Source organism: Rhinatrema bivittatum, chromosome 2 (genome assembly GCF_901001135.1).
Source record: "Rhinatrema bivittatum chromosome 2, aRhiBiv1.1, whole genome shotgun sequence".
NCBI classification, from domain to species: Eukaryota; Metazoa; Chordata; class Amphibia; order Gymnophiona; family Rhinatrematidae; genus Rhinatrema; species Rhinatrema bivittatum.
Genome location: NC_042616.1, coordinates 697,253,352 through 697,281,210, shown reverse-complemented (window position 1 = coordinate 697,281,210; position 27,859 = coordinate 697,253,352). Strand labels below are relative to the sequence as shown.

General features: G+C 45.6%; 1 protein-coding gene across 1 annotated transcript in view; it reads left to right on the top strand.

Moving 5' to 3' along the window:
- NBN (nibrin) overlaps nt 1-27,859 on the top strand; it is a 298,561-nt gene that overhangs the window by 171,716 nt on the left and 98,986 nt on the right. The window contains exon 11 of the mRNA XM_029591629.1: nt 3,133-3,616. Within this exon, the coding sequence (XP_029447489.1) occupies nt 3,133-3,616 (484 nt within the window). The remainder of the gene's footprint in view (nt 1-3,132; nt 3,617-27,859) is intronic.

Sequence of the window (27,859 nt, the reverse complement as noted above, 5' to 3'; positions counted from 1 at the left end):
CCCAAACCAAATAAGCCTGATACTTCACTTTCAGTGCATATAAAGCATAGCTCTCTGGTTCAATGGCAAGAGAGAAAGACTGACACTTCACGCATACCAGCATAGCCCTCTGCTTCAATAGCAGAGGAGCAAGACTGATACTTCACTTTCAGTGCATAGCCAGCATGGCTCTCTGCTTCAACAGCAGGTGGGGATGAAGAAACGTAGATCTATATTCAGGCAACAACCAACAAGGACTGAATTACATAGTCTTGATAAACAGATAAGCATGGGTGTGACTTGCTTATTGCGGTGGTTAATACCTCTAACTAATTAAGCTATTTCACTTAGATGCAGTTCCAACACTGCTCTCTACATTAATGGTGGGGGTGGAAGGGAAATAGAATAAAAAAGGTTACTAAGAGCCAAGAGTAACAGATAAGTATGAGAGAGAAAAAAGAAAAAGTGTGAAAGCTTGCTGGGCAGACTGTTTGGGCCGTTTGGTCGTCTTCTGCCGTCATTTCTATGTTTCTATAAGTATGAACCCTGCAGTGTGGAACTTAATAAGCAGCATGCAGGGCATGGATAGCTGTGACCCACTTTGAGTAGCATACACATTGCACACAGTACCTCCTCATCTTCCGCCTCCTGAGCTTTGTCCTTTGAGTCCTGAGGCTATGTGAGACAGAGCATTTATTTATTTATTTATTTATAGCTTTTTTTTATACCGACATTTGTTCGCACATCACATCGGTTTACAAAAATATATAAAGCATAGAAATAAAATACAATGTTGCATCTCAAAATTCAAAAACAGTTAATATATGCAGTAAAATAAGCATAAAACTAACAATAAGAACATAGTAACTAGCAACAATTGAAAATATAAAAATAATAAAACTATGGGAAAATAAAACAATATAAAAAGAGACTGCTTTAAGGCTTTACATGGCAAAGTAGGTAAGTATTATGAGAAGGCCAGCTGGAACAGCCAGGTCTTTAACTTTTTTTTAAAGGTATGAGAATTGATCTCAAGTTTCAATTCTTATGGTATTGCATTCCAGATATAAGGACCTGCTAGTGATAGTGCTTGTTCATGAACGGAGATGAGGCGTGCTAATTTGGGTGAAGGTATTGGTAAGGTTCCATTGCTGTCAGATCTGATAATTCTTTGCAGGGTCTGAAAATGAAGGGAGGCATTGAGCCACTCAACATTTTGATTATATAGTGTTTTATGGATTAATGTTAGGCACTTGAAAAGTATTTTGTAAGATATCGGAAGCCAGTGAAGATCTTTTAAAATGGATGTTATATGGTCATTTCTTCGCATGTTCGTAAGTATTCTGGCAGTAGCGTTTTGTAGTTGTAGAGGTCTGAGTGTGGATGCTGGAAGTCCTAGCAGTATGGAGTTACAGTAATCTACTTTGGAAAAGATCAGTGCTTGAAGAACTGTTCTAAAATCTGTCTGATGGAGAAGGGGGTCTTACTTTTTTTTAATACTTGTAATTTATAGTAACAATCTTTGATTGTTGTGCTTATGAATTTGTTTTAGATTTAATTCAGTGTCAGATATTACACCGAGGTCTCTCACCTCCTGTGCAATACAGTATTTGATTTGATTAGCATTAATATCAGATAAGACTTTATCATTTAGTTTATGACAGATTATTAAAAGCTCTATTTTAGAGGTATTTAGGGCTAATCATTTGTGTTAGCAGTTGGTTGATGGCAGAAAGATAGACCTCCCAGAGATTGAGGGCCTTAGCTGTGGAATCTGTGATGGGGATTAAGATTTGCACGTCATCTGCATAGATGAAGTGTGTGAGCCCTAGACCAGTTAATAGCTTGCAGAGTGGTAGCATATATATATTGAACAACGTGGATGAAAGTGAGGATCCTTGAGGAACGCCTTGAGTTAGTTCAATGGGTTCGGATTCAAAGTTGCCTATTTTAACCTTATAATGCTGGATGCGACGCATTCTGAGTGTTAGGAGCAGCAGCAGCAGTGCAGGAACTTTGGCACCAAACTATGGCAGCCAAGGTGACTAACTGAGCCAGTTGCCCACAACTCACAGACTTCATCCTTCTCCTGCACTTGTATATAGAGAGATGTGGCCCACAGTGATGACTTCATGCATGTCTCTGCCCCTCTCTCCCTTTGTTTTAAAATTTGGAAGAGAGACTGGTAGGGCTTTCAGTGTGTCTATAGTTCTTCTTTTGACCATATGAGTCCTCTCCATGTCCACATTGCCTGCCCCATGAAGGCTGGTGTGCCACATAACATGTTTGTTAATATAGGTGTGCCTTGGACTTAAAAAGGTTGGGAAACACTGTACTGAGCCATATTTAAACTTATCTTCATTGGTCTTGCTACTCATATGCATTCTTGTCTGTTGATACAGTGCTGCCCTGAATTTTGTACTGCTTTTGCATCCCACATAACAAAAAGGCTAGTTCTTGTTTTTGGGTTGGCTCCTTGCTTTCTCCTCCTTCCCAATTTCCAGAGGTGCATGCTCGGTGATCCTCCTTTTAAAAAGCAGCTCTTTAAGCAAGCTTATTCCCAATACTGGATTTTCTCAGCTTTTTAGTCTGGATTCATTATCACTTACTATATACTTTATGACTTTTTAAATTTTATCCTGATTTTGGTGTAAGATATCCTAGTTTTGGCTCCATATAAAAATATAAGTAAATTCAGAAGGCATATAAAACTTATAAAAAGGTTTATATTAATACTTCTCCTATAGCACGTATATATGCTGTGTCACGTTTCAATATCCCCATACTTAGTTGTGCTGAGTGAATCCAATTTGAGTATGGTAGTGTTCAACATGCATCATCTTGCCACTTTTCTCTTAAGTGGGAAAAGGTAGGCTGATATCGCTCATTGACGAAGGGTGATTCTGATTTATATAAAGGGAAAGAGTTATGGGGTATTAATTTTCTTTGTATTACCATGAAAAATAAGCCAGCCCCAGATAAAAGAAACAAAGTTGACATGAATTAATATCATTTTACCTAATTAACTATATAAGTATGACAGTTGTGATCAATGTATAGAGTTGTCTGTGTGTGAAATTGTAATGATGTCATTCTAACAAAAAGACGACAAAAATAAGTTCACTCTGTCAAGGATATTTTTCTTTCTTTAAGGGAAAGAGTTGAAGAAGGAGGAGAAATGTCTTTATCTAAATTAGCCAAGATAGATGAGCAGTCATCGGTCTCTCCAGATCAGAATCAGCTTGAAACATCAGCAAAGTGGAAAAATGGCATGCAGCAAAATTCTCAGAAAATCTCTACTGGGAGCCCTGAGTCAAACTTATCTTCTGCAGTCACAAATATAAAAACTGGACTAGGAACCAGCAAAGCAAAGAATAATGAGACAATTACTAGAAATATCTTATGTGAAGAACCAGAAGCAAAGAAAAGAAAAGAACTGGATGACCTAGTTGTAGATGCTGACATAGTAAAGCTTGTATTTGAGAGCGGAGATCCAGAATGGAAATCTAAAATGGAGAGTCACGCACAGGAGGATAGGAGCAACACAAGTAAAAAAAGAAGGTTGGATTCAGAAACAAACATTGATAAAGGAGATGTAAAAGATAAAAAAATAAAAGAAGAAAACAAGACTGCATCCGTAAGTAGTATTTTTAAATTGTTACTGTAATCATACAGTATGCTGCATTGCAAAGTTGCACATGGTCCATATCAGCAATGGAATGGTTCCAGATAGTCATAGTCCAACACTGTTGGCAGACAAAGGCACAGTTCTAGTTGTGCTTATTGGAAAGTCCAAACAAAAAAACACACAAATATGGAAGTACCTGGCATAAAATGCTTGAAAAGCACACCAACAAAATTACCATAAATGTGTATGATAAAAAGAAGGAAAAAGACTTAAGATGCCAAGTTCCAAGCCACACAATTTTGCCCTTATTTTTATGTTTATCCAGTAAAGAAAAGAAATGGGAATTAGAGAGCATTCTTGACACTTCCAACCTCACCGCCAGTTAAGTTGTCTTGCTGTTTGCATTCACTTACATGCATAAAGAATATTAAGAAACACAAAAATAAGTGGAAAGTTATAAGGAATGCAAATTGTAAAATACAAAAAAACCAAAAAGATACAGCATTTTAAGAAGGGTTTTTGCCCGGTGATGGTGCATTTTTTAATCCATCTTGAAAGCTCTGTGGCTGAAAACTTGGCATCTGAAGTCTTTTTCAAGCATTTTATACCTGTGTTTCCATATTTATTTCTAGTTCTGCTTATTCTACTGTGAGTCTGCTAGTTTCCAGAACTAGTAGCCATTTGAAAAGAGAACTCTTATAAAGGTGCATTAAAGTCAGGCTGACGTATCCATACCTTGCAGAGTCAGATCTATTTTAAGTACAATATTTATTTTATGCAAAAATAAATGAAAAATGTAAAACTTTCCCCTTCCAGAGATATTTAACAGCAAATCAACAGGAAAGCCAGGGTTCAAATCCTGTTCCTTATGACCTTGGGCAAGTCAATTCATCCTCCATTGCCTCAGGTACAAACTTGGAAGCCAGCATAAAAGGTGCACTTAGTAAAGTGCATAGTTCAACCCACAGTTGTGTGCACATTTTTTATGCTCAAACTTTACTGTAGATTCATAAAGGAGTTTGGTGCACAAAATGTTCATGCTTGGAACTATATGAATTCCTTAGCGCTCTTGCATGGAAATCCCATGCTAATGAAGGTATTAGCTATTGGGATCCTACCATGTACTTGTGACCCGGATTGGCCAGGATATTGGGCTTGTACGGCAATTCTTATGTTCTAAGACCTCCCCCCCCCCCCCCAGTGCAAACAGGTGCGCTAATTTACCTTTTGTTTTCTTAGCGCTGGAAACTTTACTCCATCTTAGACTAGGCTAATGCTAGTCTACTGCTGGGAACTGTAGTTGGGATTTTATTTGCAGAAAACATACTTTGTCCATAAAAAGCATGCTTTTTGTGCATAATACATATAAAAAATGCTTTCTGTTTTAAAAATGTTTTTTGTGCGCAGAAATCATATTTTCTACCCAGAAAACATACTTTGCACACAAATCTTGATTAAGAGCACAACATGGGTTAGGAGAATAAAGTTATGCGCTTAATTCAAGTTACTTGGGATTTTGTGCAGAACACATTTTTTTGTGCATATTATTCATATTTTATGTGCAGAAAACTTGTTTTTGAGGACAAATCATGTTTTCTGTGCATTACATGTGATTTATGCAGATAGATTAAGGCCAGAAGAACCATTCCTGAGTGGTGGTGTTTGCCAAACAAGCAAACATGTCTCCACTGACCTCCCCTGCCTGCTTCACCTTAACAGTGGTTTGGAACAAAGCAGGCAGGAGAGATCAGTGGAATCATTCCTCTGTGGTGACATTTGGGGGAAAGGAGGCAGAGGAACTCCATGGAGTTATGCCTCGGAGGTTGTATTTGGGGAAAAGGAGAGGTATAGGAACTGAGTGGAGATATGCCTTGGTGGTTGTATTTGGGAAAAAGGAGGCAGAGAAACTCAGTGGAGTCATGACCCTGTATTGGTGCTTGGAAAATGGCAGGCAGGCAAAGAATATATCAAACCCCTTAGGTTATGCAAGGTGTATGGCACCGTAAGGCTGCTTCTGGATGTGCTGCCATACCCCTGTGTGGTTAGTTTTTGGGTATGGTAGTTGTAAGGCTGTTGCAAGATGTGCTTCCAGACTCCTGTGCTATTGGTGTTGGGATATGGTGGTGAAAGGCTGTTACTGGATGTGCTGTCAGATCCCAGTGTTGTTGAGGATATGTCAGGAGGAAGCAGGAGGATTGAAGCCCCAGTGTTTAGGTAGGGGACATGTCAGGAGAATGGAGGAGGATTGAAGCCCCAAAGTTATTGTTGGTGAAGTGTCAGGAGGACATAAGCTCAGTCAGAACACATTGTTGAAAGGGACGTGTCAGGAAGAATCAGGAAGATTGAAGCCCTAGTGTTCATGGGGCATGTCAGAAGGAAGTAGGAGGATTCAAGCTCCAGTGTTGAGGTTGGGGATGTGTCAGGAAGATTGAAACTCTGAGTTGTTGGGGAACTGTCAGGAGGAAGTAAGCTGCGTCAGACCCCAGTTTTCATCACAAGGTCAAGTCAGGAGCAGCAAGGTGTGGCAGGCCCCAGTTTTGTGGATGGGGACAAGTCAGGAGCAAGTAAGCTGAGTCAGACCCCAGTTTTGTGGATGGGGACAAGTCACGAGGTAACATGTTGTGAAAGGCCCCAGTTTTATGCATGGGAACAAGTGAGGAGGCAGCAGTGTGTGCAGGCCCCAGTTTTGTGGATGGGGACAAGAAGGGTAGCAGGATTGATCAGGCGCTAGTGATAGTAGACACTAACAGGCAAGGCAGTTAGATTCTGTCAGTACATGTTGGCCCTTGTGATGTTGGTAAGTGCAAGACAGACAGATTGAGACAGTACATATTGCCCTTGAGAGGTTGGTAAGGGCAAGGCGGTATTGGGAACATAGGACTCAGCATTGATGTATTGTAATCTTTGGGTTGGTTTATCGAACTGGGGAGGCAGCAGCAGTATGGTTCTTGAAGTGTGGCCTAACTGGCATTGTTGGGGACACAGCATTGGTGTGTTTTGGCCCTTGGATTGGCTTTTTGGGCCGGGGAGGCAGCAGCAGTGTGGTTGTTGAAGTTTTGCCCAACTGGTGGTGTTGGGAACACAACAGGCAGATGCAGTCAGTTAGTCACAGTCAATGGATGTTACTGAATGCTGGGTGTAGGCCCCTTTGCTGTTATTGAGGCACGACAGGCAGAGCAGTCAGCTGCAGGACCTTTAAGTTCCTTTCATTTGTCTTGCCACTCACATGGAAAATCTGGAAAGTCAAGCAAAAGCAGATTAATTTTAAGGAACACTAGCTTCTCCAAGTGTGGTGACAGCGTGGAGAGATGAAGGCTTATGATGTCTCCTGTCATGGAAAACACTCTTTAGCTGGGGACACTCAGTGGACAAGAGAGTTAGTACTGAGCCACTCTCATATGTCTAGCCAGATGTTGAACTTGTGGGACCAATATACCAGGACATCTGTCTCTAGTTCTTGATGGTATCTTCAAGATAGAGTATCACAGAAATTTGAGCTGCCGTCTCCTTTGCTGGTATCAGACATGTGTCTTTCTTTCCAGCTGATTTTGCGATCGCCTGGGACAGAAGTGAGGATTGTTTCCATTTTACTGTGCTCGAGGGAGTGCTAGGTGGTGATAACAGGGTGCTGCTCTGACTTGAGCAATGATAGTGTTTCCTCCTGTGTTACATCCCTCCTCTGCCTCAGCCTCTGGCATGCTGGTTGACAGACCTGCTTTCTCGGCATGCTCTTCATATTTGACAGATTGCTGGCCTGCAATGCGAGTCTCCCTTTCACACATGGATCACATAATGTAGCAAGCATGTATGTGAGGTTTCTGATCAGAGGTCCTAGTTTCTCTGTCACCAGCTTTTCCAAGGACACCAAACAGCACAGCACCTCACCACTCATTCCATCTTCCTGTTCAAAGCCCTCCAACTTTGCCAATAGGATGACATCTCCCAAGGTGGTGCTTGTGGCATTCAGCTCCTCAGTGGCATCCCTAAAGGGCTTCAGGGTTTTCACAAGCTGTCTCATGACTGACCAAGCATGGTGCCCTAGGGGAGTTTGCACACCTATCTCCATTTCCTGAGACGACACATGCAGGGATGTCTGCTGCTCCATTAGCTTCTGCAGAATCATGTAGGTGGAATTCCAGCAGGTACCCACATCTATGAGACGTTTGTGAGGCATCTCTAATTTCTCCTGCTTTTCACAAAGAAAGCCCTCCACCTTCACACTTTGGTGAAAGTGCCCAGCTATTTTTCTACACTTCTCTAGTAAACCATGCAGGTATACATGCTCTGGGCCCTGGACCCCAGTCCCAGAACCTCCTTCACTGCTAGGTGCAGCGGGTGAGCAAAGCATCGTACACTCTGATATCCCCCATCGGATATTGCCTTTACCGTATTAGAGCCATTGTATGTGACAAAGAACCCTGTGTTAAGACGTCTGGCTCTTTGATCCAGCTGCCAACCCTCTAGCATTTGTCTAACAGCTGCTAAAATATTGGCAGAGGTATGGGAACTGTCCACCAGGTGAGTGTGCAGCAAAGTCCACCTGCATCCTGTTACTCTGGATCCTGTGGAACTGCTGCCTGCCCCTACCTCATCCAGGTCCCACCAGTGTGCCATCAGAGAAAGGAATGTGAGGCTTTTGTTAATGTCCAGATGTTGCTTGTGAAATGCATAATGATATCCTGTGCCTTTGCCAGTAGCTCCTGCAGACGGCTACAGCAGTGCTTGTACAAACTGGGGATGACCTTTCTACTGAAAGTGGTGCTGGAGGGCACTTTATAGTTTGGTGCTAAGAGCTGCAGCAAACGACTGAGCCCCATGTTCTCCATGATCTGTAGGGCCTGATCATCTAAAGTCATCATCTCACCACTAGACCTAGTCACCACTTTGGATGCTGCCTGTCTCTTTCCCCATGACAGTGCCACTGAACACCACCCCATTTGCTACATTGTGGGCTATCACTTCTTAGATATATCTGGGCCTGCTGCTGCTGGTTTGACTGATAGAAGGAGTCGAAGTCTTGAACATAAGGTATGCCATACTGGGTCAGACCAAGGGTCCATCAAGCCCAGTATCCTGTTTCCAATAGTGGCCAATCCAAGTCACAAGTACCTGGCAAGTACCCAAACATTAGATAGATCACAAGCTACTATTGCTTATTTCCTAGCGTGTAGCAGATGGACTCAGAACAAGTGGGTATAGTGTGCTCGTGCTAGCAGTTGGAGACGGATCTGACGTCAGCACGGGTACATATACCCCCACAGGAAGTGAAGCAACTCAGTAATTTCAGTCTCCAAAGCAGTTTGGAGCTCCTGCACGCTCGCTGAGCGTGTTTTCCAAATCTACTTTCTACTTTCGACTTTCTAAATTCTTGAGAAGATACCGACGAGCCCCGCACTCCTGCGGTGATACCCTCGGGTCCCTCCCCCAGTTGAGTTTCCCGAGGTGATTTCCGCGATCCCTCGGAGGTCTAGGCCTCGGTCCGGTGGCCGAATCACGGCAGGGATCTAGCCCCCGAGCGAGAAGGGCTCGGGCCTGGCTGAGAGGCGCCTCGGTCCCGGCGTGGACTTAGCCCCGAGCGAGACGAGTTCGGTGGCTTAGAGGCAGCAGGTGCACCTCCTCGAGCGCGGCGGTGAAGGTATTTCCCCTCTCCCCCCGCAGCTGGAGACCGCCCGAGTTACAGCCGGGAAGCGCCGAAGATCAGGTAAGGCGTACATCTCTTACTTTTGGTCTCCGAGGTACGAGGATCGGCGGCGTTGCTGGTAGGCGACACGCCATGGAGGTCGCCATTTTGTCTGCCTTGTTAAGATATTGAGCGCCCAAGGATAGGCGCCTGTGGATAGGTGCACAACGCAGCATATACATTACTAAGCATATGTTATTGAGCGCATATTGTATATTCTTGAGCGCATACTGTATATTATAGAGCGCATAGTGCTGAACGCATATTCTGGAGCGCATATTGTATATTTGAGTGCATATTGTATATTATTGAGCGCATATTGCTGAACGCATATTCTGGAGTGCATATTGTATATTTGAGCGCATATTGTACATTATTGAGCGCATATTGCTGAACGCATATTCTGGAGCGCATATTATTGGCATAAGCCAGCGCCCTGCATTCGCAAGACGCGATGGAACACTTGAACGCCCCGGCGTTTCCAGAAGCGGCACCTCCTGACTCTGGCGTGAAAGCTCTTGGCCTGTGCTCAGTGTTCCAGCTTAGAGTCACGCAGAGTGAGGAGCTAGACTCCCTTTGTGCCCAATGTGAGGAGGCCGTGGGAGCTTCGGGCCAGGACCAGTCTCAACCGAGGTTTACCGACAGTTCCCCAGGGGCCATCCCGGATTTAGCGGGGTGTCCTGAACAGCCAGGAATTCCGGGGGACTTGATACCCCAACGGCTAGAGACCGCTTCCATTTCCTGGGTGGACTTATTTAAGGGGATTCACGCCTTTGTACAGATGCAGTCGGCTTCCCGTCCAGGCCCTGTTGCCCCGGCTGACCCTGTCCCCGGACCCTCTCGCCCTTACCGCGGGCACCCGCCTCCGGGCAGTGCGGCTCCTGCAGACCCTGATGTCTCGGAGGACGAGTCCAAACCCCCCGAGGAGGGGGAACTTCCCTCGGGGATAGAGCCATATCGAACTATGAGGCGGTTCTTTCCCAAGGAGGATCTCTCCAACCTGGTCTCTCAGTGCCTGACGGAGTTGGCTATTTCAGGCCCCAGCACCATGGAGGCATCTACGCAGAACCCCCTGCTGGAGGGTCTTCGTCCCACAGCCCGCCATTTCCCCTTCCTGCAAGCGGCACAACAGCTGATCGATTTGGAGTGGAATGCGCCGGAGGCCTCATTCAAAGGGGGTCAGGCTCTGTCCGGCATGTATCCCCTGGACCCGGCAATCAAGGATATGCTGACGTGCCCTAAGGTGGACGCCTTGGTTAGCGCTGTGGTCAAGCGCACTACCATTCCAGTGGAGGGGGGGTGGCCCTCAAGGAGGCTCATGACCAACGCCTGGACGCCATCCTGAAACAAACTTTTGAGGTGGCAGCTCTGTCTCTGCGAATCGCAACCTGCTGCACAGTAGTAACGCGTTCCTGTTTGTCACAGGTCAGGAACAATGCTCCGGCAGCAGACATGGAGTCAGCTCTATCGTTCCTTACGGATGCCGCCTCCGACCTAGTCCGTACAACAGCCAAGGGGGCCTCATCCTCAGTAGCAGCCAGGAGCCAGCTCTGGATACAGAACTGGTCAGCCGATGCTCCTTCTAAGACACGTCTCACTAGAATGCCGTTCAAGGGTTCTCTTCTGTTCGGCAGCGACCTAGATAAACTGGCCAGCACATGGGTGCCTCTCCAGTACCTCGACTGCCGGAAGACAGGTCCAAGAGGAACCAGCGCACCTTTCCGAGGCCCTCCAGAGGTAGAAGCTCCCACCACTTCACTCCCTATAGGAGTCGCTACCAGGCACCTCGTCCTCAGGCCAGGAACCAGTCCTTTCGGACCAAGCAGCACAAGAGGGGAGCCGGCTCGGGTTCGGGTCCCGGCCGCACCCCACAATGAGAATCAGCCGATCCATCCGGGGGACGGAGCCATAGGGGGCAGGTTAACCCTCTTCTACCCCAGGTGGGTCGAGATTACGTCGGACCAGTGGGTCCTCGCCATCATCCGAGAGGGGTATTATCTGGACTTCTATCACATCCCTCCGGACAGGTTTGTGGAATCTCCGTGCCCAATCCACAAGAAGGCAGCATTGGAAGCTACCCTAGCGAGGCTCCTGTCATTGAAAGCCATAATCCCAGTACCTGCATGGGAAATGGATTCTGGGCACTATTCCATTTATTTCATGGTACCCAAGAAAGAGGGCACTTTCCGGCCCGTATTGGACCTCAAGTCAGTCAACCGATACTTAAGGGTCCCGAGGTTTCGCATGGAAACTCTGCGCTCAGTCAAGACCGCAGTACAGCCAGGGGAGTTCCTCACGGCCTTAGACTTGTCAGAAGCCTACCTGCATATCCCGATCCATCGGGATCATCAGCGCTACCTATGCTTCAAGGTTCTGGGACGACACTTCCAATTCCGGGCTTTGCCCTTCGGGTTAGCCACAGCGCCGCGGACCTTCACCAAGGTGATCGTAGTGGTGGCAGCGGCGCTCAGGAGGGAAGGAATCCTTGTCCATTCCTACCTAGATGATTTGGCTGATCAGGGCAAAATCCCGAGAGGAGAGCCATCGGGCAACCAACAGAGTGATCGCCCTTTTGGAAAGCCTGGGATGGGTAGTCAACCTAAGCAAGAGTTGCCTACAGCCTTCCCAATCACTGGAATACCTGGGAGTCCGGTTCGACACCCAGGCAGACAAAGTCAGCCTCACCACCAAGAGAAGGTTCAGACTCCAGAAGCGTCTACGTTCCTTGATGGGAGCCAGCCGGCCCATAGCTTGGGACTATCTGCAGGTTCTCGGTCTCATGGCATCCACCCTGGAAGTGGTACCCTGGGCAAGGGCCCATATGAGACCACTACAACGCTCCCTCCTCTCTCGATGGAGCCCACGCTTCCGGAATTACTCCGTGCATCTACCTCTACCAGCCAGAGTGCGGACCCAGCTACGGTGGTGGTTGCAGTCCAACCACACGAGCAGGGGGTTGAAGATGTCCTCCCCCACGTGGACTCTGCTCACCACAGATGCCAGCCTGAGCGGATGGGGAGCGCACTGCGAAGAGCTCACCGCCCAAGGGCGGTGGAACAGAGAAGAGTCGGAGTGAAACATCAACCGTCTAGAGGCACGGGCAGTCCGGTTAGCCTGCCTGCGATTTGCTCACAGACTGCGGAACAGAGCAGTCAGAGTGATGTCCGACAATGCCACCACGGTGGCATACATCAACCGACAGGGCGGAACCAGAAGCCAACAGGTGTCCCTAGAGATAGCCCCGCTGATGGCTTGGGCAGAGGCGAATCTCCAGGACATCTCCGCCGTCCACATTGCCGGAAGGGACAATACCGCGGCAGACTTCCTCAGCAGGGAAAGCCTAAATCCGGGAGAATGGCAGCTGTCCCCCACAGCCTTCCAGATGATCGTGGATCAGTGGGGGACTCCAGACATGGACCTACTAGCGGACAGGTCCAATGCTCAAGTACCCAGATACTTCAGCTGCAAGCGAGATCCGTTCCCTCACGGGATCGACGCCTTGGTTCAGCCATGGCCTCCAGGGACCCTGCTATACGCCTTTCCGCCGTGACCCCTGCTGGGCGCCCTTATACACAAGATTCAGAGGCACAGGGGCCTAGTTCTTCTAGTGGCACCAGACTGGCCAAGAAGACCCTGGTACGCGGACATGAGAAGACTACTAACAGGGGAGCCTTTTACCCTGCCTCCTCTCAGGGACCTGCTTCGTCAGTCAAGGTCCCATCCTCCACGAGGATCCAGCTCAATTCTCTCTTACAGTCTGGCCATTGAGAGGGGTAGACTGAAGAAAAGAGGTTACTCGGAGCCGGTGATAGATACACTCCTCCGAGCTCGCAAGTTTTCCACATCCCTCACCTACATAAGGATCTGGAGAGTATTTGAAGCCTGGTGCGACACTCATGGCACCAATCCACATGCGACCACAATCCCGATTGTTCTGGATTTCCTGCAGGATGGGCTTCAGAAGGGTTTGTCCCTCAGCTCCATCAAGGTTCAGGTGGCTGCACTGTCTTGCTATGGTCCCAGGAGGGATGGCAAGTCCATTGCCACTCACCCAGATGTTTCCCGCTTCCTGAAAGGAGTCAAGCACATTCGTCCGCCACTGAAGTGGCCAGTGCCCCTGTGGAACCTCAACATAGTTTTGGATTTCCTCGCGGGATCCACCTTCAGACCCCTTCGGGGCCTGTCTCTCCGTTCGCTATCTTTGAAGGTGGTGTTCTTGCTGGCAGTGTGTTCCGCACGCCGCATCTCAGAGCTACAAGCACTGTCCTGCCGTGATCCGTTTCTGAAAATCACTCCAGAGGCTATCCATCTTCACACAGTTCCCTCTTTCTTACCTAAAGTAGTCTCACAATTTCACCTCAACCAAACCATATCTTTGCCAACCACGGCGGGTTTGAAGAAATCAGAAGAAAGGCGTTTGCTACGCCATCTCAACATCAGCAGATTGCTGCCCAGATACCTGGAAAAGACAGAAGCAGTACGAAAGACGGACCATCTGTTCGTCCTTCACAGCGGGAAGAAGCAAGGGGAAGCGGCCTCTCGGCCCACCATAGCTCACTGGATCAAGGAAGTTATCAGAGCGGCCTACGTAGAGGCGGGGAAGTCACCATCTCTGTAGGTCAAGGCTCATTCCACCAGAGCGCAGGCGGCCTCTTGGGCAGAATCTAGGATGCTGTCGCCCGCAGAGATATGTAAGGCGGCGAAATGGTCCTCCCTCCATACCTTTTCCAGATTTTACCGTCTGGATGTCCAGGCCAGGGAGGACACAGCATTTGCGAGGGCGGTCCTACGCGGTCCTCAGGCAGCCTCTCGCCCAGTTCGGGAGTAGCTTTTGTACATCCCACTTGTTCTAAGTCCATCTGCTACACGCTAGGAAATGTTGAGATTACTTACCTGATAATCTCCTTTTCCTTAGTGTATGCAGATGGACTCACCATCCCGTCCGGCTGCCAGTATACATGGGTTGCACCAATTCAAGGTAAGGCATGTCCTTTCTTACATGAGAGCGTCCACTCTACCAAGTGTCGACGCCTTCGCTTCCGGTTGGGAGCGCTGGCGGTCTCCAGCTACTATCAATCGGTCAGGGGAATCCAGTTTCACTAATTCATTGATCGTCAGTACACATATATCCATAACAGCTTTTGCAAGGAAGATTACTGAGTTGCTTCACTTCCTGTGGGGGTATATGTACTCGTGCTGGCGTCAGATCCGTCTCCAACTGCTAGCACGAGCACACTATACCCACTTGTTCTGAGTCCATCTGCATACACTAAGGAAAAGGAGATTATCAGGTAAGTAATCTCAACATTAATTGCTGTCATAGCAGCTTGAGGAACACTCGTCCTGTTTTCAGATACTAGTACCCTATCTATCTTGCAGAAAGGGCCCCCTGAATACTGCTACAACCATCCCCAGGTGCATATTGAAGGGGATGCTGCTTCTTTAGGTGATGCTCTATTCCAGAATTAAGTAGCCCAGTTGCTTCCCTTGGCTGATGTCCTTTGTGCAATAGTTACCATGCGCAAAGTGTGGGTCTTCTCTAATTTGAAAATGACCCCGGATCACAGATTTCTTTTGTGATCATTTGCCTCTGTCTGCAGTCTTCTTTAGGTGATGCTCTATTCCAGAATTAAGTAGCCCAGTTGCTTCCCTTGGCTGATGTCCTTTGTGCAATAGTTACCATGCGCAAAGTGTGGGTCTTCTCTAATTTGAAAATGGCCCCGGATCACAGATTTCTTTTGTGATCATTTGCCTCTGTCTGCAGTCTTGGGGGTGGACTCATTCTCTCTTCCTGCACTATCAGTGTGGCCTGCTCTCCTTTACCAACATCAGCTCCTGCCTCCCTCTCCTCTGTCAGTGAAGTGGAAACTAGCACAGTACTGACTAAACCTCCTAATACTAGGTCTTCAGCTAAAGCCTCTCCCATCTCTGCTTTAGGAAATCCTTTAAGGGAGATTCTTCAAGGTCAGAGGATGACAAAACTGCTTTTATGGCCTCTGCTGCACTAAGGGATTGTGCTGCTGGTGCTTTAGGTTTCACCACTTGTACTTCTACTTTATTTATTTATTTATTTATTTATTTATTTATTTATTTAATTAAAGACTTTTATATACCGGTTTACATTTGAACATTTAAGCTTGGAAAATACATATTAACAGGGAGTTGATAACTGGGAGGGGGGGTAACAAGATGCAGTATGGAAATATAGATTAAAAAACAAAACAACTAGAAAACAACATAAGGCACGTAATAATCACATTGTGAGGGGCTTTTGGGCTGAAAGGGGGGAAAAACTATTCTGGATATGCTCTTTTAGATCTATTCTGGATAAGCTCGTGTTAAATAACCAGGTTTTTAGATACTTTTTAAATTTAGTCGTGCATGGTTCAAGACGCAGGTTGGGCGGCAGGGAGTTCTAGAGGGCGGGTCCTGCAATTGAGAAGGCACGGTCGCGTGTGGCGGAAAGATGGGCTATTTTCAGTGAGGGTACAAGTAGGGTGCCTTTGTTTGCAGTTCTGGTTGGTCGGGTGGAGTGGGGAGCGTTAAAAGGAATGTCTAACCATTTGGAATTGTGGGAATGAATAGATCTGTGTACTATGGTCAATGTCTTGTAGTGAATGCGGGAGGGATGGGGAGCCAATGGAGGTCTCTAAGGATAGGGGTGATATGTTCACATTTACGGGTGTTTGCGATAAGTCTTGCTGTGGCGTTTTGTAGCATTTGTAGAGGTTTTATTGTAGAGTAGGGGAGCCCTAGGAAGAGTGTGTTACAGTAGTCCAGTTTGGGAAGTATGGTGGCTTGGATCACTGTATGAAAGTCTTGGTTGTATAGTAGTGGTCTGAGCTTTTTGAGTACATTAAGTTTGAAAAAACCTGTTTTGAGAATGGAGTTTACGTAGTTTTTCATGTTTAGTTGATGATCAAGGAGAACTCCTAGGTCCCTTACAGGTGGTTGTGCTGTGGGAGGTTTGAGTTTCGGATCAATAGTTAAGGGGTTGGGGGGGGAGGCCTGGGAAGAGATAACCAGGAGTTCAGTTTTATTTGTATTGAGAGCAAGATGGAGGTTGGTGAGCAGGGAGTTGATGGCCACGAGGCAGCTTTCCCAGTGCTTTAAGGCGTCAGAGATGGAGTTGTGGATGGGGATGATGATCTGGACATCATCAGCGTAGAGATAGAATTTTAGTTTAAGATCAGTGAGAAGTTGGCAGAGTGGGGTGATATAGACATTAAAGAGGGTGGATGAAAGTGATGAACCTTGTGGGACTCCTTGATGCAAGGCGTGGGGGGTGGATGTAGTGTTGCCAATTTTAACGGAGAACTTCCTGTTTGATAGGAAGGATTTGAACCAGGCGAGTGCTAGGCCTGTGATGCCAATGTTTTCTAAACGGGTCAGGAGGTGTTGGTGGCTGATGGTGTCGAAGGCTGCTGAGATATCGAGAAGGGCGAGGAGGTAGTTGTGTCCTTGACCCAGCTGCTACTAATGCCTTTCCCTTTCCTTCTCCTCTGACACAAAAAGATCTGGCTGAGACACTGATGAAACTGACATACCCTGCGCCAAATTTAAATTTCTTGCAGCTTGACATGCCTGCCTCTCCTGTTGGTGGTGGACTCGCTTTTGTCTTGCTAACAAATCCCCTACCAACAACTGCGGGTTTCCCAGGTGCTCTAATACCACTACCTTTGGCTGACATGATGGAATTTTATCTGCTGCAATGGTAGACAAAAGATGTTTTAAATTAATGTTTATTTTTTAAAATGAAGTGGGATATATGTGTGACACACTGACACTAGCCATGTAATACAAGTTTCATGGATAACACCTGCCACTGCTACTGCTGCTACCAGGCTTGACTTTACCAGCTCTCCACCTCGATCCCACCTCCCTCCTGAAATCTTAGGGGCCGGCCCAGCCAGCCCAAGAGACCACAGCAGAGACCATGTGGCAGAAGATGGTGGTGAGTGCTGAGCCTGCTGGCCACCTTGAACTCTCTGAACTCACCGATCACTCCACCAGTCATTGCTACCGCCACCACTGGGCCCAGCTCTCCCGGCTTTTTATCTCAATCCCACCCCCTCCCAACATCATCAGAGGGACCGGCTCAGCCAGCCCAAGAAGTCTTGCTGGAGGCAGGCCCTCCTGCTGGCAGGTCCAACACCAAATGACCATTCCAAAGGACCTTTCCCCTTTGTGCGCTCCTTCAGGCACATCCTGACATTGCTTGACTTTCTCCCTCCTGCCTGACATCCCTCCCGTAAGTACTCCAGCCACTCCTTTGCATTTAATCCATTACTCGCCAGGTCAGAACTTTAATAACACACTCTTCCCCCCTTCTACCATGTGCCTTACCAATGCCTAACCAGAACCCCCCCCCCCCCCGATTTCCTCCCCCATAACTACAATCATGAGCCAAGGTCGACATGCATCCCACCACCCACAGCGCTTCCATGCAATTTCCCGTCTTCAAAAAAAGTTCATCTACTCCACTCCAGACTGGCAACCATAATGCCCCCTCAACATACTCCTCCTCAACACTAGATCCATTCACAAAAAACTAGCCTCACTACATGGATCATGCTGCTGACGTATGTCTGACAGAAACCTAGGCTCCTGACACAGATATTCCACAGTTTCAACAAATCTGCCCCCAGAATTTGCCTACATCCACATCACTCGCCAAGGGGAATGTGGTAGAAGAGTATCAATACACTTTAAGGACGTCTTTTATCTCTACCACACTCCATACCAAAGTCTGAACGGTGTTAAGTCCATATTCCTACAATCAAACACCCACCCCAAATTGGGCTTTTTCCTACTATTCCGCCTACCACCTATCAAGCAAGAAGCCCTTCAAAACCTTTTCCAGGCTTTGACAGACATCACAATGGAACACCCAAGAACTATTTTCCTTGGTGACTTCCACATCCAGGTTAATAACCTTCACTCTGCACCTGCGCAAAAATTCCTAGCTGCCATGGACACACTTGGTCTGATCCAACTAATCAACATCCCTACACATGAAGCAGGGCACACCTTCGACCTCGTAATTGTTCCACATAACTTACTCCCAGAGCTTCATCTCAACACTCAGTCTCTGCTTCCCTCCTGGGCTGATCATGAGAGGCTTTCTTAGAAGCCTCTCATGAGGGACTTTGTCAAACGCCTTCTGAAAATCCAAATACACTACATCTACCGGTTCACCTTTATCCACATGTTTATTAACCCCTTCAAAAAAATGAAACAGATAAGACTTCCCTTGGGTAAATCCATGTTGACTGTGTACCATTAAACCATGTCTTTCTATATGCTCTACGAGTTTTTTCCTTTAACCTTTTTTGTGCTTATTTTGTAAAAAAAAAATTTTTTAGTCTATTTTTGCAGTTGGTAGGAGGATGCATTTTTTGTGCTTTGACTCTTTGCTTTCCTCTTCCTCTTCCTCCAGCTTTCTTACCTTCTCTTTCATCCATCCACTGATACTCCACTCTCCCCATCTTCCCCAGCCTCTCCTTTCCCTCCAACTGCTGCTTCCCCATCCTACCCAAGCATCTTCCTTCCTGCCTCACTCTTCCTTCTCCAGTATAATTTCTGAGACCTGGTTGATGAACTTCCCTTTTCCTGAGCCCAGGCTGGCCTGCAGCATTGGCCAGCCTGGGCTCAAATTTTAGGCAGCCAAGTAACCTAGTGCCCAGAAATTTTCCAGCCATGATCCTGTACACTCTTCTCAAACATAGAAATGGCGGCAGAAAAAAACCATACGGTCCATCCAGTCTGCCCAGCAAGCCCACGATAGCACCCTCCATACTTATCAATTTCTCAGACTGTAAAAATCAGGGCCCTTGTTTACTGCTGTCTTGAGTCCAATTCCATGTGATCTCTTGCCGATGAAGCAGAGAGCAATGTTGGAGTTACATCAAAAGTATCAGACTTATTGGTTAAGGGTAGTAACAGCCACATCAGCAAGTTACCCTCATGCTTATTTATTTCCCCAGACCATAAAAGTCAGGGTCCTTGTTGGTTGCTGTCTGAATCTAATTCCCCTTTACCTCTTTTCCCCCTGCTGTTGAAGCAGAGAGCAATGATGGAGTTGCATCAACAGTATGAAGGCTTATTAGTTAAGGGTAGTAACCGCTGCACCAGCAAGTTACCCCATGCACTCTTTTCTTCATTTCAATCCTCTAACCTTTAGGGATCCACAGTGTTTATCCCATGCCATTTTGAGTTAGTTCACTGTTTTTGTCTTCACCACCTTCTCTGGAAGGGCATTCCAGGCATCCACCACCCTCTCCATGAAGAAATATTTCCTGACATTGGTTCTGAGTCGTCCTGTCTGGAATTTCATTTCGTGACACCTAGTTCTTCTGATTTCTTTCCAATAGAAAAGGTTTGTCGATGATGCATCATTAAAACCTTTCAGATATCTGAAGATCTGTATCATATCTCCCCAGCACCTCCTCTCCTCCAGGGTATACATATTTAGGTCCTTCAACCTCTCTTCATAAGTCATTTGATGGAGACCCCCGCCTCACCATTTTGGTTACCCTTCTCTGTACTGCCTCCATCCTATCTCTGTCCCTCTTGAGACTGTCTCCAGAACTGAGCACAGTACTCCAGATGAGGCCTTACCAAGGACCTGTACAAGGGGATTATCACCTTCTTTTTCTTACTGGTTATTCGTCTCTCTATGCAGCCCAGCATTCTTCTGGCTTTAGCTAACGCCTTATCACATGGCTTCATCGTCTTCAGATCACTAGACACTATCACCCCAAGGTCCCTCTCTTGTTCTGTGTTAACAGCCCTTTACCCCCATCACATACAGCTCTGTTGGATTACCGCACCCGAGATGCATGACTCTGCACTTCTTGGCATTGAATCGCAGCTGCCATATCTTCGACCACTGTTCAAGCTTCCTTAAATTACGTCTCATTCTCTCTACTCCTTCCAGCATGTCCACTCTGTTGCAGATCTTAGTATCATCCTCAAATAGACAAACTTTAATTTCCTATCCATTCCACAATGTCACTCACAAAGATATTGAACAGAACCAGTCCTAATATCGATCTTTGTGGCAGTCCGCTTAACACTGTACTCTCTTCAGAGTAGGTTCCATTAACCATTAGACGCTGTCTTCTATCCGTCCAGTTTGTAATTCATGTCACCACCTTGGTGCTCATTCCCAAGCTTCTCATTTTATTCACAATCCTCCTATGCAGGACTATATCAAAAGCTTTGCTGAAATCCAAGTAAATCACATCGAATACTCTTCCTCGATACAAATCTTTAGTCACCAAATCAGATTTGTCTGACAGGACCTTCCCCTGATGAATCCATGCTGCCTGGGGTCCAGCATTCCTCCTGACTGTAGATAGTTCACAATCCTTTCCTTCAGCAGAGTCTCCACAAATTTTCCCACCACCGAGATGAGGCTAACCGGCCTGTAATTTCCAGCCTCCTCTCTGCTACCACCCTTGTGAAGCGGGACCATCACAGCTCTTCTTAATCACTTGGCACTACTGCCGTTTCCAGAGATCTATTGAACAGATCATGCAGTGGACCCTTTCTTCCCTTTCCTGCCCATTCTTTTCAGTTTGGGTTTGGAGCTGTTTTGTCCTGCTGACATGAGAAGGAGAAACTCTAGCTCTGGTCATTTAATTACAAGTGATATTTACTTTGGCTACATCTACAAATTGTTCGCCAGAAAAGTCTGCTGATATTGATTGATGAGCTTAACAGACTGTGTGTAGTAAGCATCGAGAGAAAGTGAACTCTGTAGAAGTATAAATTGTGGCGTCTGAGCGCAGGCTTACCAAATTGCCTAGACCCCAGGGGTCATCGCCCATGTGAAGTGATGCTTCACTGCTGCTTCTTTTGCCGGAGAATTAGTACATTCAATTGAATTAGGGCTGTGGCTGTTTTTGATTGTGCAAAGTGTACTGGTGACTGTGTGAGAAACGGTCTGCACTGTAATTGAAGTAGAAGCAATCTTATGAAATATATGGATATCTAGTTTAAATGGATTTCACCTAAGACTTGATGAAAAAAATTCATGAACAAGTAGTTGACCCCAGGAAGTTCTTTCTATCTCCCAAACAAACCTTTCTGTCTGTTTAACCAAAAATATTTGTTTTCTATGGACTTTTGTGCTAGAAAATCATCTCAGAGGGCAAGAAAAGGAAGTAAATAGGGACCCTGTTATGCTGTGGCAAGAGCTGCAAAATTCAGTCTTTGTTGTGGAGTCGCAGGTAGTGAAGGCCTGGTCTAAAAAGCAGCAGCCGACCCAGTTGGGTATGTATGGGGTTGTACAAATCTCCCTTCTCCAGTGCTGATCAGCTGGCAGGAGGAGAGTAGTGGTGCCTCAGGCCACATCCTCCTCCTGTCATCCAGGAAGTGGTTTGTGGTTTGAATCAAGAAGCAATACAGTATCCCAGTCACTAATTGGGCCCAGGCAGCATAGGAGGAGGATAAGAACATAAGAATTGCCATACTGGGTCAGATCAAGGGGCCATCAAACCCAGTGTCCTAAGTATTGACTTTCCCCAAGTCTACCTGGTTCAGAACAGTTTTTGGACTTTTCCTCCAAGAACTTGTCTGAGCCTTTTTTAAATCCAGCTTCGCTGACTGCATTTACAACAGTATTCGGCAATGAGTTCCATAATTTAATTGCGCATTGAGTGAAAAAATATTTTCTGATCTTTTTAAAAATATGCTACTTTCCAACTTCATGGAGTGTCCCCCAAGTCTTTTTTTTTTTTTTTTTTTTTTTTTTTTTTTTTAGAGTTAATCAATTGATTTATATTTACTTGTTCCACACCACCCATGATGATATAGTCCTCTATCATATCCCCCCTCATCAGGGCCAGCGGAACCACTAGGCAAGCTAGGCCAGTGCCTAGGGCGCTGCGACTTAGGGGGCGCCGCGGCAGGCAGCAGAATTTTGAAAGGGCAAAAAGTGCCCTTTCAAAATTCTGCCAGCCTTCAACTCGCCTAGATGGAGACCAAGCGCCGAGATTTAGGGGGCGCCGTGGCAGGCAGCCAGCTCCCGACTCGCCCTGCCGCCCCGCCAGTATCACCCTCCCGACACCCCCTAGTGGTCCAGCGGAGGTCCCGGGAGCGATCTGCCGCTCCCAGGGCCTCCGCTGCCACGAAGCAAAATGGCGCCGGTTACCTTTAGCCCCTACCATGTGACAGGGGCTGAAGGCCACCGGCGCCATTTTGCTTAGTGGCAGCCGAGGCCCCGGGAGTGGCAAATCGCTCCCGGGCCCTCCGCTGGACCACCAGGGGGGGCGTCGGGAGGGTGGCACTGGGGGGGAGGCAGGGAGAATCGGGGGCTGACTGCCTGCCGCGGCGCCCCTTACGTCTCGGCGGCTGGTCTCCGGCTGCACCGATCTTCCTTTCTTCTGCCTCGTGATCAGCTAGACCGGCTGCGCCGATCTTTCTGTGTGTGTGTGTGTGTGTGTGTGTGTGTGTGTGTGTGTATGTGATGTGTATGTAAGAAAGGAATGGAGCTTCTGTGTGTGTGTGTGTGTATGTGATGTGTATGTGAGAAAGGAATCTGCCAGTTTAAAAAAATGAACTGTGATAATGCATATTGCTTATTGCGGCGGCTACTACCCCTAACGAATCAAGCTAGATATTTCACTTGGATGCAGCTCCATCACTGCTCTCTACATTAAAGGTGGGGGTGGAAGGGAAATAGAACCAAGAGCTAAGAGAAACAGATAAGTATGAGAGAAAATATGTGTGAAGCTTGCTGGGCAGACTAGATGGGCCATTTGGTCTTCTTCTGCCGTCATTTCTATGTTTCTATATGTTTCTATGTTTCTATATACCTCAACTTTTGTGCTGATTTTGTTGAAAAGTTGGATGAAAGATGAAATTACTAAATTTTAAGAATCCCTTTGCTGGAAAATAAAATTTAACAAAGTGGGTAGAGACAAATACTAAAGTAAAAAAAAAAATTAAAGTATTTAAAATGTTCATCTCAGCAAAATCACAAATTTAAGATACTGATGCCAAGTGGGGGGGTTTTTTAAAGCATAATTTAAGCATGAAGACTAGAATACTTCCAATCTGAAACAGTTTTGCTTTTTTTTTTTTTTTAAGCCTTTAGAAAATGTATATTTTTAAATAACTAAGACTGGAGTCTTCCCATTTAAAAGGGAAGCTAAGGATGTCTTTCTGTTCCATATCTCCATATTTAACTTTTAGGAAAAGACTTAAGACTTGGTTACTCAAGCAAGCTTTCCCAGACACAATTTAATGACACAATCCAAGGACACAATCCAAGGACTCCTCTAAAACATTCAGCCATTAATCATGCCATTTGTACATAACCTGTAATTTGACTTGTATATCGTTTAACCATTTATTCTTTCCTATTTCTTCCTCTTCACCAAGTTTTGCTACCCTTGTTAATTGTAACTGTACCTTCGGTCACCTAGTTTGATGTATTTAATGCACTCCCGTTTCATGTAAACCAGCAAGATATGTTCTCATGATTGCCGGTATATAAAAACCTTAAATAAATAAAAAAAATAAAATAAAAATCTCCCACATGAATAATCATACGACTGATAGTTTGAAGAAACACACTTGCTTTATTGCCTGAAAGCATAAAACAAGAGAAGGTGTAGGTGGCTGTCCCTTGGGAGGACAGAACCTGAAGGAAGGGTGTCATTTCACCTTCTGATAGGAATGTGGTTTTCTTATTTAATGGTTGGGAGCATCACTTTCACTTTTAGTAAAAGTGAAAAATGCTGTAAGTCTGAAAGCAAGGTGCTTCTGTGAGTGTAATGTGTATGTGAGACAGGGAGAGTGCTTCTGTATGTGTGTGGTATATATGTGAGTCAGGGAGGGTGCTTGTGTGTGTCAGTGTGTGAGTGCGAGAGAGATGGAGCATGTTTTTGGCTGGCTTATGGCTGTGAGAGAGGGCATGTGTGTGATTAAGCCTGTTTGTAAATGAGATAGAACGTGTGTGATTGAGAGCTTGTGTGTAAGTGAAATAGAGAGAGCATGTGTGTGATTGAAAGCCTGTGTGTTAGTAAGAGAGAGCGAGAGCATTGTGTGATTGAGAGAGACTGGCCAGAGAGGTGACTGGTATGTATGTGTGTGTGTGTGTGTAAGAGAGAGAGAGAGAGACTGGTTGGGGAGATGAGTGTGATGTGTGAGAGACAGAAACTGGTCCTGAGGGTGTGACACGTGTGTGTGGTGTGTGTGAGAGAGAGAAGAGACTGGTTGTGGTCCCTAAGGAAGAGGACTGTGAGGACAGCTTCAGCAGCTACTGCTGCTTCTGGTATGGCCTGCAAGGGAAAGGAGTAGAAGAACTGCTGGAGAGGGTAAGTAAAGGTGGCTTTTTAAGTTCATTTTTCTTGATTGACTACCATTTTAATTATTGGGTAGTATGTGATGTGTCTGCTGTTTGAAATATTTTATTGGTGTTTGGTAAAGCTTTCAAAATTTGTATTAATCTTTAATTATTAGATATTCTATTCATCAGCTGTTTTGAAATTATCTTATTTGTATGGTTTTATAATTATGATTAATGATTTATATATCTTTATATTATTGATTTGTTTCACAAGGAATGGTGAAATTTTTGTTTTTCCATTGTTACACTGTATAGAGTCTGGTGTGATGCGTTTTACAGTTCAGTTTTTGTCTGCACATTTCTGTTTATACTTTATGTGGCTTTATTCTGTATTTGATGAGAGGTCTGTCTCTGCTCTATATGTGTGACCATGATGAGAGATTCTGCTTGCATATAGTGTCTGTATAGGGATCATTAGCAATCGGGTTTGTTTTGTTTCCTCAGTAGGTGGTGTATTGGTATTCTAGGACCCAGTGTAATATTTACCCTTGCTTTTTCAAAGGTATAGATATTTACCCTTGCTTTTTCAAAGGTATAGATTTTGAGTGTCTTTTTTGCGGGGTTTTGTGTTAGTTCACAATGTGCCTGGCAGTGGAAGGTGTTTGTGCTGCTGTTACTGTGAGGTGACACCAGAATTTGAAAATATCTTTTAGTATGATGAGCTATAAGGGAAACATCCAAGCTCCATTGTTTAGGGGAATTTCAGTGGATGCACAGAGTTAGAGAACTGAAGATGCAGGATTTGTATTGACATTCTGTCCCTTCCTATATATTCCTGACTTCACTCTCATAGCCATATAGAATTAGTTGAATGAGGCTATCAAATAATTTTATAGTGTGAAACTGGCCAGCTTTTTAAAATTACCCAGAAGAGCCTTTGGACTTTTTTATTAACACCTTTTTTTTTAATAACCAATTTGAAAGCAGGATCCATGCTATAGAGGTGGGTGTGATGAAGAAATGTCATTTTGGCTTCCCCCCTCCCCCCCAAATTCTTCTGTCTAGTGACACCACTGATTTTCTGTGACCTTAAGCATTAGTACAAGAAGGATTAAGGGGGCAATGCTGGAGAGGCACACAAATGCATTGGCCCCCAGGCGCCGGAGACCCTTGGTGTGCCACTGGGTGTGAGTCATTTGGGGCCGCAAGTGGTGGTAAAGAGGAGTGGAGATTTGGCGGGCCGCGAGCAGTGCCCAACCTGCTTGTGACCGGAAACCCACACAGTCAACGGGCGTGATCGAGAATGAGGTAGGAATCGGGGCCGAGACCGGGGGGTGGCGGCGCCTCGGGGGGGTGCAAGGGAGAAGGCTTGCCTAGGGCGCCAAATCCCCTTGCACCGGCCCTGCCCCTCATCCGTCTCTTCTCCATGCTGAAGAGCTGTAGCTTCTTTAGCCTTTCCTCATAGCGGATCCCTTTCATCCTCTTTATCATTTTGGTTGCCCTTATCTGTAGTTTTTCCAGTTCAGCTATATCTTTTTTGAGATGCAGTGACCAGAATTGCACACAGTACTCCAGGTACAGTCTCACCATGGAGTGATACAGAAGTACAATGACATTCTTCATTTTATTCCCCATTTCCTAATAATTCTTAACATTGTTTGCTGTTTTGAGGTCCACCGCTCACTGAATTGAGGATTTTAAGTATTTTCCATGATGATGCCTATTTCCTTTTCCTGGATTGTAATTCCTAATGTGGAGCCTAACATTGGGGTAATTTTCGAAAGGATTTACACATGTAAATGTAACTCTTGTAGCAATTTTAAAAAGCCATTTACCCATGTAAAGTGCACTTAGGCAGGTAAACCTTATGGACAATTCAATGGCATTTATTATAGGAATTTTCAAAAGCCCACTTACATGGGTAGTGGATTTACATGTGTAAAAGTCATTTTTAAGTGTGTAAATGCTTTTGAAAATCAGGCCTATTGTGTAATTACAGTTTGGATTACTTTTCCCTATGTTCATCACTTTGCATTTGTTCACAATAAATTTCGCGTGTCATTTGGATGCTCTTTCTCGCAAGGTGATCCTGCAGTTTCTCACAGCCTGCTTTTGATTTAGTGCAGAATAATTGTGTATCTGCAAATTTGTTCATCTCACTCATTCCCTATTTCAGATCATTCATAAATATATTAAAGAGCACCGGTCCCAGTACAGATCTCTGGGGCACACCACTGGTTACTTTCCTCCATTGAGAAAACTGAATATGAAGGTCCTACGCTCTTATTTCCTATCTTTTAACCAGTTCACAATCCACAGTAAGACATTGTCTTCTATCCCATGACTTTTTAATTTTCTCAGGGGTCTCTAATGAGGGACTTTGTCAAATGCCCTTTCTCGCAAGGTGATCCTGCAGTTTCTCACCATTCAGTAGTTTTGTCAAGGTTGTTGGGTGACCATCATAGAGAATTCTGAATGTTAATATAAGGATTTTAAACTTTATTCTTTGCTCCTTGGAGAGCCAATGCAATGATTTCAAAATAAGCTTAATGTCATCCCGTGTAGGGTAGCCAGAAACTAGTTGTATTGTGGCATCTGTAACAGTTGTAAGGTAGCCAAATGACATTTAGGGAGGCCTAAGTAAAGTGTTACGATAGTCGCCTACTGATAAGACAGATGGGTGGACAATAGATAAAGAATCATTGTGTCCCAGGACATACTTAAGGCACTGCAGCTTCCTTAGCTTAAAGGAATTGGAATTTAAGGAGCTCCAAATTACATGCCGTAGCCAGAAGAAGTATCGAAATCTCATCCATTGTTAAACGGAGGTCTAGAGCATTGGCTCCTACAGGAGAGATCAATACAGCATCAGTTTTGCCTATGTTTCTCTTCCCCTGCCTCTTCTTCCATCCCCATTCCTCCTTCCTCCTCTCTGTCTTCCTCCTACCCCCATCCACGAGATCTCACCTTTCCTCCCTCCCCTTCCCTCACCCCTACCCTTCTCCCTGTCCATACTCCATCCCCAAGCTCCCATCTCCATGCCAATTTGACTTCCCACTTCTCTGCACTGATCAGCTTTCTCCCACCCAAAAAACTAAAACATTAAATAAACTAACCATAAACATAAGAGGTCAGAGAATGACTATATTTAGTAAAATAATTTTTAAATTATTGAAAATGCTATGCAAATCTATCCAAATGTGCCAACAGCTTTCAGAATTTGTCACAGAATCTACCTTTGTGTTGCCATGGTAAGCGGACAATGTAGCCT